The sequence below is a fragment of the Buteo buteo genome, chromosome 3 (genome assembly GCF_964188355.1).
Source record: "Buteo buteo chromosome 3, bButBut1.hap1.1, whole genome shotgun sequence".
NCBI lineage: Eukaryota > Metazoa > Chordata > Aves > Accipitriformes > Accipitridae > Buteo > Buteo buteo.
In genome coordinates this window covers 10,669,899-10,687,990 of record NC_134173.1, presented here as the reverse complement: position 1 = coordinate 10,687,990, position 18,092 = coordinate 10,669,899, and the positions used below count along the sequence as shown (strand labels likewise).

The window sequence follows — 18,092 nt, the reverse complement described above, 5'->3', positions numbered from 1 at the left end:
AGCATTGCTCATCAGGCAGGTAGCAAAGGTGTAAATTGCTAGAGGTTATGTGGTACACAGATGTGTTGAGAGCCCTTAATTCCTCAGTTTATTCTTAGCTTTAGCTAGTGAATAGTTGTACATCTTGTACAGTATAAAGCATGTCATTTGACACGTAAGCAGTCATCTTAATTATTCAGTGTCTCATTTATTGATACCTCCCTCAAAACTTAGTTTGACCAGTACAGAATGAGTTTGGGTGGTTTTATTCTTCAGGTTTGTTTTGTTTGGGGTTTTTTTCCCTTCTAACTAGCTTGCTCGTATGTAGCAAATTCTTGACTAACCTTCCTCAGGCTGTCAGAGTCGCTCAGGCTGGCAGCTCCACACCCTGTTCCTGTCTTTGCTGAGCTGCTCTGGTTACTGTCCCCATGGGTGCCCTGTGCCACCACGCCTGGATCCCGTTTGTGAAGGCTTTCTTTGGCTGGCTCTTCTCCATGTTTCTCCTGCTGCCCAGGGAGAGGGCAAGGTGGCAGCTGGTCTGGCATCACGCCGAATGCATCTTCAGCGTCTGAAACTCCCACTCTGCTGAACACCTTGCAGAGATCAGGCAAGGGCAATACAGGTATTCAAAAGAACACACTTGGTGTGATCCTAATAGTTAGTATTTTTCTTCAGCGATTGGGATTAACTTTTAAAGATCTCTAATTTTCAGGCATATTACGTTGAAAATTACTTCTGAATTGAAAGTTTTAATGACTTGTGAATTGGCAATTCGCTGTTAGCCATACTTAACTGGAAGTACAGAGACACAAACTTGTTTAAGCTGGTAAACATAGCTGCTGCCTCACCAATTGGTGACATTATTTCCTTCTGGATATTCCCTGTTGGCTTGCAAATCACTGCCAAGGTATATAGAGTGACTCACTTCTTGTAGCGCTTCCAAGATGGAAATTCTTAAGTCTAAGCTTGGAGGTGACAACAGTAATATTTTTTACTTACTTGTTAGGTTAGGGGTTGGGGTGAACCCAAAGGTGACACGTCCATATCCAGTAACTTGCCAGCTAGCAACTGCCTTTTGTTTATCAAGTGGATTTTTGTGGGGCTGGCTCTCTGGGAAATTTGCTCAGATGGTCCTGTAGTTTTAGGGAGGATTTTAGGTTGCGCTTCTGCAGAAAGCTCCCATTGTGAAGGAGCTCGGGCTGACTCTGCATAATGTGACGAGTCTCCTACACAGCATCCTCCCACAGCCTGTCAAACCGACAGCGCAATGCTGGCTCTGTGCGTAGCAGCAGTGAGAGCGCTGGGAGCTATTGACTAACATGAATATAAAGCTAGGAATCTCCTCCTCGCTTCCTGTGGGCCGTGTAACACAAGAGCAAGACTTTTTAATTAACACAACAATCTGAAGCGAGCAAAAGAGCAGAGCTCAGCTAAAACAGTTTCCCCAGCTGTTTGGGCAAGCAGGTGATGTGAAATCTGGCATGTTAACTTTACATTGGCCTTTGACTGATCTGACACAAGAGGCATAAAACCAAACAGGATGGTGGTGCTTTCCCAGGAGAAATATGTGTTACAAATGAGATTCTCCCTTCCATTGACTGGCTTTTTGGTATCTATCAAGTCTAGCTAGTCTTGAATGCCTCGCCACTCTTTCAGTACGCTTCAGGTACTCTTAGGATCAAGATTTTCCAGATTTCTTTCTTTCCCAGACAAGGAGTTGATTCATAGCCACAGCCTTTTTCTTTTTCCCCATTTTCTTTCTTAAACTTTCCGTACTGTATCTGTGTATTAGAAGTTGGAGACTAAGGGTTTGAGGTGTTTCCTTTCAACTAACCTATCGTGTGACTTGCCATGGCCATAGGCCTGACTGGTGTGAAGTGAACTGATACAAAGGCAAGATGAGCTATCTTGTGTAGAGTTTTAGCACGGTGATCTGGATATTAAATTGCATCCACCCTGGAGGAAAAACTGGAGCTGAGCAGATAAATACAATCTGGATGGGTAAAGGGAAAAGAAGCCTGGAAAAAAATTTCCCACCTTTCCCCCCCCCCCCAGGTTTGCAGCTCCCTGGATTACTGTGGTGGTAGCTGCTAAGCCAAGGGCAGGTGTTGTTAACTTCGAAACCTGTTTAACCTGTCTCCTTGATGCTCTATCTGTCCCTCAGCATGGAAGGAAGCACTTGGATCTTTTCAGTTTCTTCAGGAGGTGCCCTGTGTCGATGCTGTGCCTCCGAGTACTGAACACAAAGGTTCTGCACTTCCGTTCTTGGCCACCTTTAAACGGCTCTGTCGGGCTTAACATAAGCACAAAGCAAATTGCTTTTTTAACCCTGAGAGTGAGTTGTTGGTTCTTAACATTGATCTCTATGCTGCAGCCGCAAAACTTTGTGGAGTTGATAGACTTCAAATACGCTGTTTCCTTAGTTAGTGTGTTAATGACTACATGTTAAAATACAGCACAACTCAGTGCTGATTGTTTGTAACCCCCCCCTTAAGAACATCTTAGCAAGAAGACACATTGATCACATCAACCTGTGAGCCAGTGTTTTTGTTTTATATAAGTATTTGTCTTCACTTTTCATGTCCTTGGAACAGTTTTTTCTGAAGATAGAATGCATCATCAAATAAAAATTCTTGTTTTGGTCACCATTTGGCTGCTGTTGTGGGAATTTAGTATGGATTTAGTAATACTGCCTGATCTTATTATTAAAGATCTTGCCAATTCCTGATGCTGTCTAGCAATTTAAGAGAGTGAGGTGAGGAAAGACATGGAAGAGGAACACTGGGCTTTTGTCTAAAGAAAGCAGAAGTGGGTTGGTTTTTTGTGGTTTTTTTTTTAATTCATTCTTGTTTCATATGGAGGGGGTGAAGACATGAAGACATATGGGGGCTGCTCACAGTAGTACCCCAGGAGGGACTGAAAGTGGAGAAAGGTCTCGCAGCTAGAGGCGAGAAATAAGCAGTGAGCTGATGTTACTGGTAGCAGTTCACTGTCTCTGGGCTGGGACGCAGCTTGTATTGAAGCTTGTCCGAGTCAGCTTAGCAAGCGCTTGCCTTTTGTATTGGAGGATGCTTCTGTTTGAAAGCATTCTTGGAAACAAGCTATGCAGTGTAATGAAAATAAGTCCTAACCTACTGCATCTGTTCTTTCCTGCCTTTGAACCATGCAAATCCCTCCTCCTTCCTTTAAAGCTGCTGGGCTTTGCGTAACCTCTGATGTATTCTCCAGGTTTTTAGCTTAACCATTCTAATGGGAGCTTAGTCCCTCATGAACAGTAAATTTTTATTTTTAGCACTTCAGCATCCACAGATGAAAAGTGCTTTATGTAATTGGCCCTCTTGTGTGGGATGCTTTTCTTTCAGGTGACTTTTCTGGAACCTTACGATGGTAGTAAATAGCCAGTGCACACTAAGGAGTTGCATGGCTGTAGTCTGGCCACAACTTAAATTTTTTCAGGCACAGGAAAAGCCATGTCCCGGCATAGTCCATGCACTTCACTCAGAGCAGGGATCAGGCTGTGAATACTGTATGTTCTTTCGGGTATATGTCTGCCCCTGCACCCCCACAATGTCACTTAACAAGCAAATGTGTGTAATGACTCAGTGTTATCTTCTGTGTAACAAGAAAACTGAGATCATGAGGGAATTCCCAGTGGCAGGAATACCGGGCATACCCAAGCGTGGCACTGGGAACCTCCGCTCTCTTCATAGTGGCAGGAGATTGCTATTAGTGGGGACGAGAGCTGAACTTGAGCCGTGTCTGCGTTTAGCACCTCTGAGCAGCTGTGCCAGTCAAACTGTGACCAGCAGTGCCATCAGAGACTTGCTCCTACTACTGTCAGAGCTATGCTTTAATTCAAAAAAACTTGTCTGGGTAGAAGCTGGAGTTCTGTACTGCAGTGTTTGGTATAACTTTGCTGGTGAAATACATGGGCTAACTTGTCCTCCCCAGGGGGCATATAGATGCTCGCAGCTGCCAACACTGATGTGCATTAAGGAGACAAAATGCTTACATGAGCCCTGAATTAGATTTAGTATATAAAGAAAAAAATTTCTTACATTTGAGCCAGTAAATGTCAGCTTCGCTTGCCGTGTGTCATGTTTTGTTCTTGGTATCATGGAACCTGATCTAATTCTTTCATTTCTGAATAATCACTTCCTGTCTGCCACTCCCTTGTTTGTATCATGTGCTCATAGGAAGAAACACTTTTTTAAAGGAAAAAGTACACCAGCCACTAGCTTACCACACTCATATAATGATGGGGTATCTCAAAAATTGTTTAAAGAAAGAAGCCAGGTTTTTAAAGTGGTCTAAACATTGGCAGTGTATTTTGAGGTGTTTTGTCTTGTTTTTTCAATCTTGCAGATAAGTACTTGATATCCTAGGAAAAGAGAAGCTTCACAGTCCAGTTAGTGGTCATCTGAGGGCTGGACCCCTCAAGTACACGGGTTGTGCTAATGTCCACAGCTCTTGGAGAGTCCCCTCAGGTGCAAAGTTTACCCAGGCTGCAGCCTTTAATTACTTTGTGTACACAATTGGGCATGGAGCCCTAGCCAGTCATGAAGAAAGGAATACAGCATTATAAAAATAATGTTGGGGAAATCACTTGGCCAATAACTCTATACGGGTGATCCTTCTGCCAGAATTGCCATGGTCCTTTAAGCTGCTTTTAGGTAAAACATGCAGTTTTTACTGCCAGAGGAGGGATGGGAGTTAAATGACTCTTGCTTTCTGGTGATGGCCAGGGAAGGATATTGCTAGCCTAACATTAAAAGTAACTGATGTATTTTGTTCTCAGCTGGAGAAGCCATGGTAGTTGTATATTAGGCAAGGCTTTGTTTCTGTTTTTTGAGGAAGAGGGGTAGGGGCCTTGCTCTGACCCTCTTGCTTCATGCTGTTACGGCTGCTGAGGAAACAAGGTGGTAACATGTTTCTGTGGCCCAGGTAAGTGCTGCCATCACAGCAGAGGTTATGGGTACCACGTGGTAATGTGCCGTACAAGGGGGTGAAGACTGCAGGGATTATGATCAACTTCACGTTGAGAACTTGTGAGATACAATTTAAATCTTTAAATATCCACTGTTGTTGCTGCAAAAAAGGTGTATTGCAGAGCTTCTCCCTCCACTGAGATGACCAGCATGTGCTTGGCTCTGTAGGGGGATGTGCATGGGGCAAATCCCAGATAGGCAGCCCTCCTCGGACTGACTTTTTTCAGCCCTTCCTTAGCTTGGGGGCACAGGCTGGGGGTACACCAGTAGCAGGGTTCAGCCAGGGGCAGCTGTGCATTAGGGATGGGGTCGGCATTTTGTTCCCCAAGTGGGGAGTTCTTCCCAGCCACTCTCGGTGGGCTAGGTCAGCTCTGCGCTGCCTGGCACAGGGCTGGGGCTCTGCAGCAGCGATTGAGTACTCAGGAAAAGTAGCATTTGCTTGTGCCCTTGTGTTATATCAGGAAAAATCTTTATTTTACACTCTGCAGGCAGCTTTTACTACTTTGCAATCTGTCATCAGGAAAGGGCTTCCTGGCCTGCTTTGTTTATATCTAGAAGAAGCAATGATTTCCATTTGTGAAGTGGGCAGCCTTGTCCTCTGAAGGAGCAAGGGTGCCGGAGGGGCAACTTGGGGAAGTCAAGCATTACAGACGCAATTTGAATTGTGGTAGTTAGATTGGGATCTTGACCTTGCTTCTCCTCCACATCAGAAAACAGACCATGAAATAGATTTATATAAAACGTGCTTGCAACTCTTCTGCTTTGTACCAGCGGCGCTTTGAGGTTGCTCCTCCTTTCTCCCAGTGGGCCCTCGTTTTTGCTTCACTTCTTGGTGCTCCTTTTCCACCCTGTCATTCCCACGTCGGAAGCATGGTGTTGCGCCGACCATACTCCCTTGGTGCGGAGGATGACTGGCTCCGACTCGCTCCTGCCAGGGCTGGGTGCTGCTCCTTCTCCTCCCGCCTGCGGGCTTGCTTCTGCCCGCCCTGACCTGCTCCTTCCAGCCTGGGGAGCAGGGGACACGAAAACGTGCCTGCGCTGGGGGCAGTGCCGCCTGTTCCTGTCCCACCAGGATGCGGGAGATAAACCGGGTGGGATTCCCACAGCTTCCCCCGTCCCACCAAGCCAGGAGGGTGTCACGGCGCATCCGGGAGGCTGCAGGTGGAGGCGAGAGCTTGCCAGGGCCGTAAGGCTCCAGGGCATCGGGGGCAGCGGCTGCGTGGGGCTGCTGAGAAGAGGGTGCAGCTGCGCGGAGCCCTGCGCAGGGCTGGCCCGGGAGAGGTGTTTATCGTGTGACTAATCTGACTCCAGCCAGCAAAGTTTGGGAGGCTCCCAGAGGTCGCGACTTGAAAGACAAGTGTTGTAATTAATTTCTCATGCCACGCTTGTTTTGAAATCTTTTTAATTCCGTGATAAGAGGCAGAATCTGGACTTTGTTTACAATCTGCCGGCTTGGAGGCAGGAACCAGAAAAGTGCTTTGTAAAGCACTGTAAATGTTTTTCTCTCCCTTCCCCCCATTGCAGGATGTATGTGGTATTATCACACCACAACAGTGAAGCTATAAAAACATGATTGCGTCCTTTTTTTTTGAAGAGAGAAAATACATCCTAGAAGAATTTTGACTGCGTAAAACCACATCTTTCTTTGAGAAGATGTGGTAGCAACTTTTTAGAACAATCCAGGGTAAAGACCACTATTTATTTCTTTGAGACTTAAATCTTCATTAAATATTAATTTCTCCACAGTTTAGGGATTTCTTTTCTAGTTATTTTTACTGGGAACTTAGAAGTATAAACGAAAAGGCGCTTCCTAGCTTGCCTGTCTGAACTAGCTTGGGATGAATAAGGTGTTACTCAGCAAAAGAATGCATGAGAAAGAATTACTTCAGAACAGAAAACAGTCTGTCTCCGTAGTACCCTTGTATTTCTCAGATTTAATGTTTGCAACAATTCAATGTCCCCGTTGCCACCTTTGAATAAGCTACTAGTGCTCCCAGCTCTGGGATATCTTTTCCTTTCAAACAGAAAAACCACTTGCATGCTACAGAAATGTGATTAGCAGTTACCTGAACACAGGATAATAGACAATTCTTGATCGCCATCGGTTTTGCTTTTAGCTGGGAAGGGAGGATCACTTTGGGTTGGAGAGGAGGAGAGCACCTGGCAGAGAAGGTGAGGGTACTTGGCAGAAAGCAGCAGGAGGGAGTATGAAATACCAGGTTAGATTCAGTTTCCCTTGGGCGAGCTGCAAGCTGTGTTGGCTGGATAATACAGGTCCTGCCTTCCTGGTGTGGCTCACCTCTGCTAGCTGTTAAGCAGAGCCCTGAAATGGCCTTCGATGCTGATGAAGTTACTTCTGAAAGGAGGAAAAGGCTGTGTTTTAATATCAGGGTCTGTAGGATGATGGTTCTGATCAGGTTCAGTACTGCAGCTCTTTAAAACCTTTTCCTTTGACCTATGGCTATGTAAATACTCTAGTACAAATACACTACCTTTATTTTGTACTGCCTCATGTGCTGCCTTTCCAAGCTTCATTTGCAGCTTCTTCTGAGACTACTATGAGACAAAAACTTTTGTTTCCTGTCAGAGGTATAAAATTTATTTTTTGAGCGAATATGATTCTGAGGTGAATTTTTTTGGTTTTTTTTCATTACTTGCATTGTTTTTCCAAATATTGCAGCTGTAAAAAAGAGAATGGTATTCTCCTGAATTTCCTCTTTGGTTCAATGTGTCAGCGCTGTTTACCTTTCTTACCTTCCACATTTTAGACTTGTGCAAAAAGTAACTATTTTTCTACTAGCAGTTGGGAAACAGTTATATTCAATACTTGCAGAATACTCGATTAAATCCAGGGCTTTTTTGTGTCATTAACAAGATTTTTATTGTATCTGCAGTGCATAGTAAGAGTTATTATAGTTTAGTCTCTCATTTCACTTTGTTTTGCTTTGTGTAACATGTACACATTTTCTTTTGGAAAGAAGATACTCTCTTTGTGCCTGTATGGGGAGCAAATGGTGCTCCCCTCAATTGCCTGATCTTCTGAGTGCATATGAGAGTGTGTTTGTTGCAGGTCAAAAATTGAGTGGGTGAAATAAAATAATTAAAGGGTTGCTTTTTAATAACTTTAAACATTGAAGTTTATAATGATGACTTGCTGAAGAGATTGCATGTAATTATAGGTTGGAGAGTGGTGGTTTTGGGGGGTGATTTATTTTCCTTCCCCCCTTGCCCCCAGCATCTTTGAATAGGATTGATAGCCCTCCCATTTTGATACCATCAGCTGAGTGAATACAATTTTTGATGGCTGCTGGGAGCTGTTGGGTGCATGGTGTTAGGCTTTGTCAGGCTCTGACCTGCAGGAGAGCTGCGTACGGGTGATGCTATGACTCTCTGCATGTATCACCGACCCATTACTGGGTGTCTGCTCAGTGCTGACTGGCCTGGGAAACCGTCTCACCAATAAAGCCTCCATAGCAGCACCTGCGACCTTGGGATGAACATAATAATGATTGGTGGCTGAGATGTGCAAGAGAAACACGACTTCCCCTAACTTCCCACTGACCCCCTGCAGGAAGAGGGAAATATTAACTAATACTTTAAAAAAATAAAAACAACAGTGAAGCCAAAGCTCAAACCGCACAATTTTCTAATGCTGCAATAACATAACCTTGGCATAATGTGGTTTGTGGAAGGAAACAAGGGGAAAGGGCTGTTTCTGTCATGTTTTAGAGTAGAAGAGGAGTCATATATGAAACTTAGAGGAAGAAGACACTGACAATCCTAGTAAACACCATCCACAACATCACCTGTAAAATTTGAAGTCCCATAGCTGGCTTTTGGGCTAGTTTGGGGAGCTGGGTTTGGATGTTTCTGAGGGCAAGGACAACTTTAGGAGGTACAGGCCTCGGTGCTTGCTTACATTTGGTAGCACCCTTCTCCTCTGAAAACCTCCCTTGTTTCATGGGGCAAACCTGCAGGTCGAACAAGAACTCCTGTTCCTTTGGAGCAGTACAGCAAATCAAAAGTAAAGAGCCTTCTGCTGAGAAGGGAAGAGATTCAGCAAGGGAACAGTGGCCTCTGATGACAGGCAGTGAGAAGTGCACAGGCCACACCAGCAATGAAGGCTAAATTCCCAAAGGGTCGTCTCCATCCCCAAGGCAAGCGGCCTAAAAAAGTTTCTTATGCATGTCCGGCACCATAAAGAGAGCCTGAGCCTGATGCAATTATACTTTTGCTTGCTGTAACACGCTACACCAAGGAACAAAATAATGTTCACTTTCTTCAAAAAGGCTAGGATGTTTTAAATTTATAAACATGTTGGGAGTAGAGACACACATTGGTGTTTCTCAGATTTTAGTTCTAACCTACTAATGAACACTTCCAAAGTAGGAATGCAAATTTATCTTTTTAATACTGAACCACTATAGAAGGAACGTTGCCTTTTGCAAAACTGCAATTTACTACGTTTAGTAGGGGCTAGACTGGAGTAGGATGGTGTTCTCAAATCATCTTTCTAGTGCAGTTAGTTGGTGAAATTTCTTTTCAAAAATATGTCATTGAGTTCACAGTTTACAAACAAGATTTTAGCAAGCTTTCGTTTAGAAACTAAAGGATTGAGATTAAGGATATCAAGGATAATGTGCTTTCTTGTTAATTTGAATTTGTCCCTTTTGATCTTGTTTGTGCTTCAAAAGCCCTGTTGAATGTCATAGATAAACTGTAACGTTTAAGTAGTCTTCTAAACGTTGATGAGATTGTGTCCAGTTCCTTGTGATACAGTGATATGAAGGGGGAGAGAGGAGTGAGAGTGTGTGTGGCTGTGCACGTGTGGGATATATTACTTGACTTTTGATGGAATAGCAGCTACAACTACTTTACCTACTATGTATTTTTCAGATTGGTTCACCCAGAGGTTGCTGGCAGCAGCAATAGCTGGATTTTTTTAATATTCCTGTAACACACTGAATGCAATGTTAGCATTCAGATAACCTTATTTTTCCCCCCATTAAATACTCCTTGATGAGTGATATTGGCACTGGACCTCCCCCCAAGCCATAGTTCACTTCATATCTGTTTCCTTTTTAAATCCCTTTGCATGTGGTCAGTCTTACAGGTCACAAACGAGAGACTGCCAGCTTATTTGTTGTCTGATTGCTTTCACAAATGCTTCTGGTTTTGATCTTTCTGAGAAAATAGACACTGAATGCAACTTGTGTCAAACACAGACAGTGTTTTGTAGCTGGGACACAGAAAGGTAGAAGGGTTAAACATGACACGTTCCCTTGAAATGGTTTTGTGACTGCTGCTAATTTGAATGCTCAGTAATAGAGATTTGTTGGATGGAGGGGTTACCCTTCACTATTAATGACTCATTGGCCTCCTTCCCAAGCTGCCTGAAGTGCTGCTCTCCCTAGTGGAAGTAATTTGGTCTTTGAAGTACTTTCCAGACCTGTCAACTAATGTTCCACAGTTCCCAGAGGAAATAATAAGCCATGAGTGCATGTACACTGAAAACGTAGAGTCTGAAATGAACTGTTCCTATAGGAGCCTGGCAGTCTGCTTCTCTGTGGAATTCAGCTTGTTTATACAATCTTATCTGGCTAAGCTTTGGTATTTCATCTGGCAGGCAGTTCCTATGAAAAGCAGCTGTCCAAGCAGTGGGAGTGGTGCTCCTGGTGGTTTTTTCAGAAGGTCTGTAATTTCTTGTTTCATGTAAATTAAAGAAATACAATACTCTTTTGGCTACAACCAGATGCTTTAAGCAGTTTTCTTTCCCTTATAAATAGCCCTTTAAGTATGCTTTGCTGCTATGTACTGTATGACTTAATGATAGGATTCATGATGCCCACCAGGAAGGTATAATGTCCTCTGTAAAGTCACAGGTTAACTACAGGATTGTTAGAAGAGTACCTTGAAGATGTTGCCATCTATAACTTTCCAGATATGTTTAAAAAAAAAATATTCTGATAGTAAAACATCCATGCTTGGAAGTGAAAACCTACTTTAATGGGTTTTACTGTTGCTGGATAAGTGGAGGTAGGAAAAAAAAACAAAACCAAAAAACAAGCAAACAAAAAAAGGCAAACTCACCACCACCACTGTTGTCAAGAAAGTGAGCACAGGTATATCTGTGTGTGAAGAGATCTGTAGCATATATCTTCTCTAACAGGAAGGTCCTCATGGGTAAGTAGGTAGTGACAACTCTATTAAAAAAAAAAAGCACATATTAACAGAAAGGAGGCAGCCAAAATACTTAAGGTTTTATGTAACTCATTGCCAGATAACAAAATGTTTCTTAAAATGTACCAAAACCTGAAGCTTTTTGGGAAAACAGTTGCAATAATATTCAGTGCCTACAGAAGAGTTTGGGGTATTTTTTTGCATAGCTTTGGGTTGCAGTTTCAGGTAGGAGAGAACTGGAAAGCTGAGGAGTCCTTCTCCAACTGTGGTAAATGTTCTTCACCTCTTTTTACAGGAACAGTATTTTCAGTAGGAAGCAAATTATGGGCACAAGTAAAATTCAGGTCCAAGCCTTCCAAAGTTTAGTGGTCATCCAGGATTAGCAGTCCAGTTCATAGTATGTCTTTGTCTGAAAGCACTATCTCTTGTACATGAAAATGCTGCATGTAATCTGCCCCATTCTAAGAAATGGGGGTCATATTCAGCACCTAAAAGACTAATTCTCCCTCTGTTACCTGCATGTAACATTTCACTCCAGCCTCATTCAAGACATAGGAAAACATGACACCCTGTAAAATACGAGGCTTTAAGCACTGTTGAGATGTGCCACTTGATGGCACTTCTCCTGCCAGTATGCATGCAGATTTCTGTAAACTTTTTGCTCTGCAAAAGGAGAATTTGATATTGCAACAAATGAAACAGGAAAAATGAGCTCTGTCTGGTTCCATATGGTATATACTGGTCTTCACTGAGACCTGGCATCAAGCACAGTCTGTTTCATTAGCTGAAGTGGCATTCCTGCTTGAAATCCTATATGGTGAGAAACTCAAAACCTAACAAGAAGTTGCTGACCTTCATTAAAAGTGTGTCATTGTAAATTATGCAATGATACAGTTTTCATTTCAGTCCGACACATGCGCCTGAGCAGTTTATTACTGAAAATAGGTAATACACCACTGTGTGACCACCCTGTAGTTGATAAAAGTGAGTGATGTTGGCTGACTTCTCCCAGTTCCCTCATGAGGAAGGAAATTTTTTTTCCATTGTGCTAGGGATTGATGACTTTCTGCTGCCACAGCACCAGCTGATGTTAAACTTCAGGAGAAACTTTGCTTTATTCCTGCAGCAAGAGTAGTGGCTCTGACTAGCATCAGGGGGTAGCTGTTTTGTTCTGTTTTTATTTATTTATTTACTTATTCATTCATTCTAAGGTGATGTTCCAAGCGAGTGTAACTGCTAGTGAGCAGGTCATCTTGAATACAAGTAATGTAATAATCCCTGTATTGTCAAGGAACGTGTATTCTGTACTTGAACTTTTTCTAGAAAATAGAGTTAATTGGTATTTTTTTTTCATAAAAGATCTCCAAATTAGCTCTCATTTCTCCAACCTATAATATGTTTTAACAGTTTAACCTGTTAAAATTGGGACTTCATCTTTCTACTACATCATCCTTTTTAGGGTCAGAGTTGGAAACTAATGCCTGGCACTTTTAAAAACAAAAAATCCATTTATCAACAGGACATAGACTTCATTTTTTTAATGTGCTCCAGCCCTGAAATACAAAATCCAAGAATGGTCAGTGGTCCAACACTGAAAGTGGTCTGTATCAGTTGTAATGTAATCCATGCTTCTGCCTGGTTCATGTTTGGAGGAAAAAGATAGCATTTTTGTGGTAAGCTGGGCTTTTTGTTATTAAAGGAGGTGGTTGTTTTGAAGCTGCTCAGAGGTTAGGAATGCTGGCAATCATCTGGGGAGGCAGATTAGTGAGCTGTACACAGGTGAGGAGGTCACAGGCACAAAACAACCACTTCTTTTGTGCCATTGCTCTGGTGGTGGTTCAGCCAAAGGAAGCTGCTTCAGAAATGACCTATGTGTGTCAGGAGGACCATCATACTTCTGTGACATTACTACTTTATCATCACAAACTTGCGTGTTGTGAAGAGTTAACTCTCTGGGCTGTTAATTTAAGGGGAAGAAAACAGGGTTGTCAGATCTTCCCAGGTGAATTATTTGGTAAAGCTTTTGCAAGTCTGCCTTAAAGTAATTCAGTGTTAATATACTAACGTAGAGAGAAAGGGAGAGAGAGAACAGTTACCTGGCTGCTTTCAGGGAAGAGATGGGTAACTAGGGCATGTGTTTCATTTTACCTGCAGTGCAATGAACTGCACTCACCAACCTAATTTTCTGAGTATTTAAGGGATCCAGCTTTTGCTTTGAGTTTGGTTTGCCACTACTGCAAGAGACAGTCTTCAACGTATAAACCCATGTGTAACTTTAATTGCCATCTTAAGCCGAAATTTTGGGATAAAGGTTGTCTTGGGCTTTAAGGTACAGTGCCACTATTCTACAGTGGTATTTTTCAAGTGAGGAAGAATTTTGATTCTAAACCTGAATCCCCAAGTTGTTTTTATAGGACTGTCACAGAAATTTATCAGTGTATTGTGAGGGTGAGCAGGGCGCAGCATTTGAGACTGTGGTGATGAAAGACATCTCTTGTGGGGCCCATACTTTACAGGGAAAAAATATGTGTCGCCAACCTTCAAAATCATCCATCAAAACTTAAAGACTAGGTGAATGTAGATGGTGATCCTGTTGATGAAAGAAAAAGGATAATAGCTGGCTTTGGCTGCCACAGGTGGCTTGTGCATTCAAAAGAGTAGACACTGCACTGACTCTGTTCACCAGGCGGACTTGAGAAGGTGCCATCTCCACACAGTCACTGTCTTGGCTGTGAATACGCTTCCAGGAACCAGCTGGGAGCGTCTCGTGTTTGGGTGATTTTAAGGACTTCCAGTCTTGTGCCTCACCAGTCTAAATAACACAGTAGGGCCTGTGCGGTTGGTACAGCTCTGAAGGGCCTGGGAGGAGTGAGAAGAGGCAAGCGTGAAGTTAAACACGACAAACTTGTCCAAGGAGTATCTTTATTTCACAGAAGCTTTTCCTTCAGGATGACTTTCTAGGTGCCTTGTGATGCCCTCAGTGTTAGCATATCCGGTGGAAATAAGTCATAGAAGAACGCAGAAATAGTCTTTCTGAAGTCTTCAAATGTTTTTTTTTTTTCCAGCCCAAAGGACTGTGTAGGATCATAGAATAATTTAGGCTGGAAGGGACCTCTGAAGGCCAGCTAAACCAACACCCTGCTCCAAGCAGGCTCAGTTAGATCAGTTTGCTGCTTAGCACTTTTTTGTAGTGTCTTTGAGTTGTCTAACTTAATGTCATTTAATTGAAGCTTGTCAATAATATACCTTGAAAGCTGACTTGAAAATGAGACCTTGCAAGAAATAAAAGATGTAATTATAAGTTTGTTTTTACTAATACTTTTTTTGTCAACCTTTATCAGGTAGAGGTATTGTCTTACTTTCTCAAACATTACTATGCAAGGTTAATTTGTTGGAGAGAAGATTTTCTTAGTGGCAGTTCTGTAATTGTACTTTTGTGTTTTACTGATCATCTTCAATGGCAGAATAAACTGAAAGTCTGTTTATCTGAAAAGTGTTAGCATGCTTAAACTCCTGGTGAAAAAATTTTCCAGCTAGTGCGTGCTTCATGTTTAAAATATGCACAGTATTTTTAATGTGAAATGCAGTGACTCATTTTGTACACTAACTAAACTTCATGACTAAGTATTTGTTATGCAAAGCACATGAGCTTCTTATATGGAATAACTTGTCCTATTACTTGACTGATTTAAAGTTGATCACTTTGCACATGCCCTTGAGATACAACTACAGAGAAAGTGAAATGCTTAAATAATTCCTTAAAGAGCAGACCCTAGAAAGGCTGCTTTTCTGTGGATCTTCTTCTCAAGGGCAAGAGTGCATGTGTGAGTCTGTGTCTGTTCTGTGATCCTTTTTTAGCACTTCTTATTGCTGTCAAATTCAGCTGAAATGAAGTAAAATGTTCCAAAGAGAGAAGTGCTGTACTGAGAGATGCATAGTAACATAAATCTCTTACTAAAAAAGGCTAGGCTAAAAACATATATCCAACTACTCTCTCATGCCCTGCTTTCATGTTTGTACCTAAGGTCTGCTATCAGTTAAGGCTGTGTATTGGATATTAAAATACTCCCCGATTCAGCCTTTTAGGTTAGGAATGTGTATACACTCCTTGCCCACTCAAGATGTATGTGTAAAATTACAATCCAGCTCTGCAAATACAGTCTCACATCTAAGATGGTGTATCAGGCCTGCAGCTACAAGTAATTGCACAGCTGACAACAGGAGTTGAGAATCGGAAGTCTTTTTCCCTCAAAATATGGAAGAAATACGGGTAGTCATTGAAAAGAACTCGTTCATTCTGAATGATGTGCTGATGGACATAAAAAGAAACAAAGGTTAGAGTAAGTGGAAGAATTCATTTGATTTTTTTTTTCCATACTATGAGGAGTGTGGCTTCACTGAACCAGATTTAAGAGGAAAATGCCCTATAGATGGAATTATTCTGTTTCGTTGATACATTGGTACTGTTTCTCTTTCAGATGAAGTGGACTACAGTAATTTTGGGACCAACACACTATCAAGGAAGAAGAAGGCCCTGGTGACACTCCGCAATGACAACCTCCGCCGGCGTCCTCACATTAACATTAGCATGCCTCATGATTTTAGACCAGTGTCTTCCATAATCGATGTGGACATTCTTCCTGAAACACACAGGAGGGTGAGGCTGTATCGACATGGGTGTGAGAAACCCTTAGGATTTTACATTCGCGACGGCACCAGCGTAAGGGTTACTCCTCATGGACTCGAAAAAGTACCCGGTATCTTCATCTCTCGTATGGTTCCTGGAGGCTTAGCAGAAAGCACAGGCTTGCTGGCTGTGAATGATGAAGTCCTGGAAGTTAATGGCATTGAAGTAGCAGGAAAGACTCTTGACCAAGTCACAGACATGATGATTGCCAACAGCCATAATCTTATTATCACGGTGAAACCAGCAAACCAGAGGAACAATATTATTCGAAGCAGTAGGATGTCTGGTAGCTCTGGCCAGTCTACAGACAGCACTGCGAGTCACCATAGCTTGCCTACATCCCACGTGCTGCAGAACTTCCACCCTGATGAAATGGAGAGTGATGAAGAGGCTGACATTGTCATCGAGGGTGGTCTGGAGCCACAGCACATTCCTAAACTGCACAGCCTTACTTCCAGTAGCCTCTCTCGAATCAATGGCAGCAGCCTTAGCCACAGACTTCAAAGGGACCTGGTGCTCAACAACAACTCTGGCCGAGAAAGCAACGGCAACATCCACAAATTACTCAGTTCCTTAAAAACTGATCCCCGACACAGTCTGGTTATCCCTAGAGGAGGTATCGAGGAGGATGGAACAGTCATTACACTTTAGTAGCAATTCCTGCAACTCTCCTTTCAGTCTTAAGTGCCAATTGGGACAATTGACTCTTGCAACATGTTATGCACAAAACGGAGAGCTGATATCTTCATAGACCTCACGGGTGCAGAAAATTGTTGCTTTCTAGGAAATGTGACATCTGGAGTTAGACATAAAACTGTCATGCACTGCAAAATTTGTCAGGAGAAAGCCAGAGTGTAAAACCTGGTTTATGTCCCAGCCCTAAAGTGAGAAAACAAATTTGTTTTAGTTGGTATAAATCTAAGTAGTCTTGTAGGCTACCAATGGCAGTGCTACATACTTGGGTTTGAATGCATGGGTGGATGTATTTATACATGCATGTATATGAATTAGATTTTAATAGTAACAGATATGTCTATTTGAAGTGGAATCTGGTTTTCTTCTAATACCAGTTTAAAGAGAGTGCTTCTTAATAGCCATCCGATCTTCTACTGTTACATACAGACCTTCCACTAACTTGTTTACACCATATTTGCAACCTTATGTCTAATCCAGACAAGCTCTATAAAAGTAGCAGTTTCCTACTCTGGTAACAACGTTAGGGAGATGCTGCAAATGCATTTTCCAAATGAAACTCTCATATATATATATAGATGTTTTTAAAAGCCTAAGGAGTCGATGTTGGTGTTATTGCTGTGAGATCACCACCACCTGCTGGTCAGAGGCAGGCCTGTCTGCAGCATAGGCGTGTGCTGCGTGGGGAAAGAAAAACATGACAATAAGGGCTTAAAACTAGGTTCAGCACCATTATGTGTAAATGTATTCCTTTTCGATATTTATTAGATAATACCTCTTTTTTCCCATCATCTCTGTTTTTTCAGTATCATGGTTCATGTGAATTTTAGGGATGCAAGCGGGAAGGCAACAAAAGTGGAGGAGTGTCCTAGGACTGTCCCTTTCACCTCAGAGCTGACACGAGTCCTTGCTGTACCTTTGGGGCAACCTAAATCCACAAGGTCTTTCCTTACAAAAGGTCAGCTGATTGCTGTACAGAGGAGGGATGCTGACTGACTGCCAAACCTAACTTAGAATAGTTCTGTTATTTTGGGACTCTTCTAGTAATAAAGCTTAATGTCTACACAGGATTTCTAGAAACTTAAAATATACTGGATGTTTGCGATGGTCAGACATCTTTACTGGATGCTGGCTAGTGGGTAACCAGTGACTGTTGAGTCGATAACTGTCTGCTTCTGAAAATGCCATGAATTTATGAAAGTGGTCTAAAGTATTTTGTTATATCTTGATCAGTGTAAGGAACAAAAATTATAAATGTTTTACAATGTATTTTTCTACTTTTAGCTTGTGTCATTTTCTTTTTAACTTTGTAGTACATTAAAGCTTTTTTATATGGTGGAATAGACATTTCTTAAATATTGTATGGATATGAAAATTCAGAAGTCTTGGTTTGAAAAAAATTACATTCCATTCTGGAATCTGTAATGGCTGGACAAAGGATGTGCGGACTAATTCATTGTCGCCAATTTAGAATACCTGTGGAACAACCAGTCTTCTGCTCATTGTTAAATAAGTTTGGGACATTGAACTTAGTTTGTTTCTTTTAGATTTGCTTTAAAAGTTTA

General features: G+C 42.2%; 1 protein-coding gene across 1 annotated transcript in view; it reads left to right on the top strand.

Annotated features, from left to right (window-relative positions):
* PARD6G (par-6 family cell polarity regulator gamma) overlaps nt 1-17,868 on the top strand; it is a 67,754-nt gene extending 49,886 nt beyond the window's left edge. Inside the window, exon 3 of the mRNA XM_075022844.1 lies at nt 15,626-17,868. Coding sequence (XP_074878945.1) covers nt 15,626-16,485 — 860 coding nt within the window. The 3' untranslated portion in view covers nt 16,486-17,868. The remainder of the gene's footprint in view (nt 1-15,625) is intronic.
* Nucleotides 17,869-18,092: the final 224 nt, after the last annotated feature.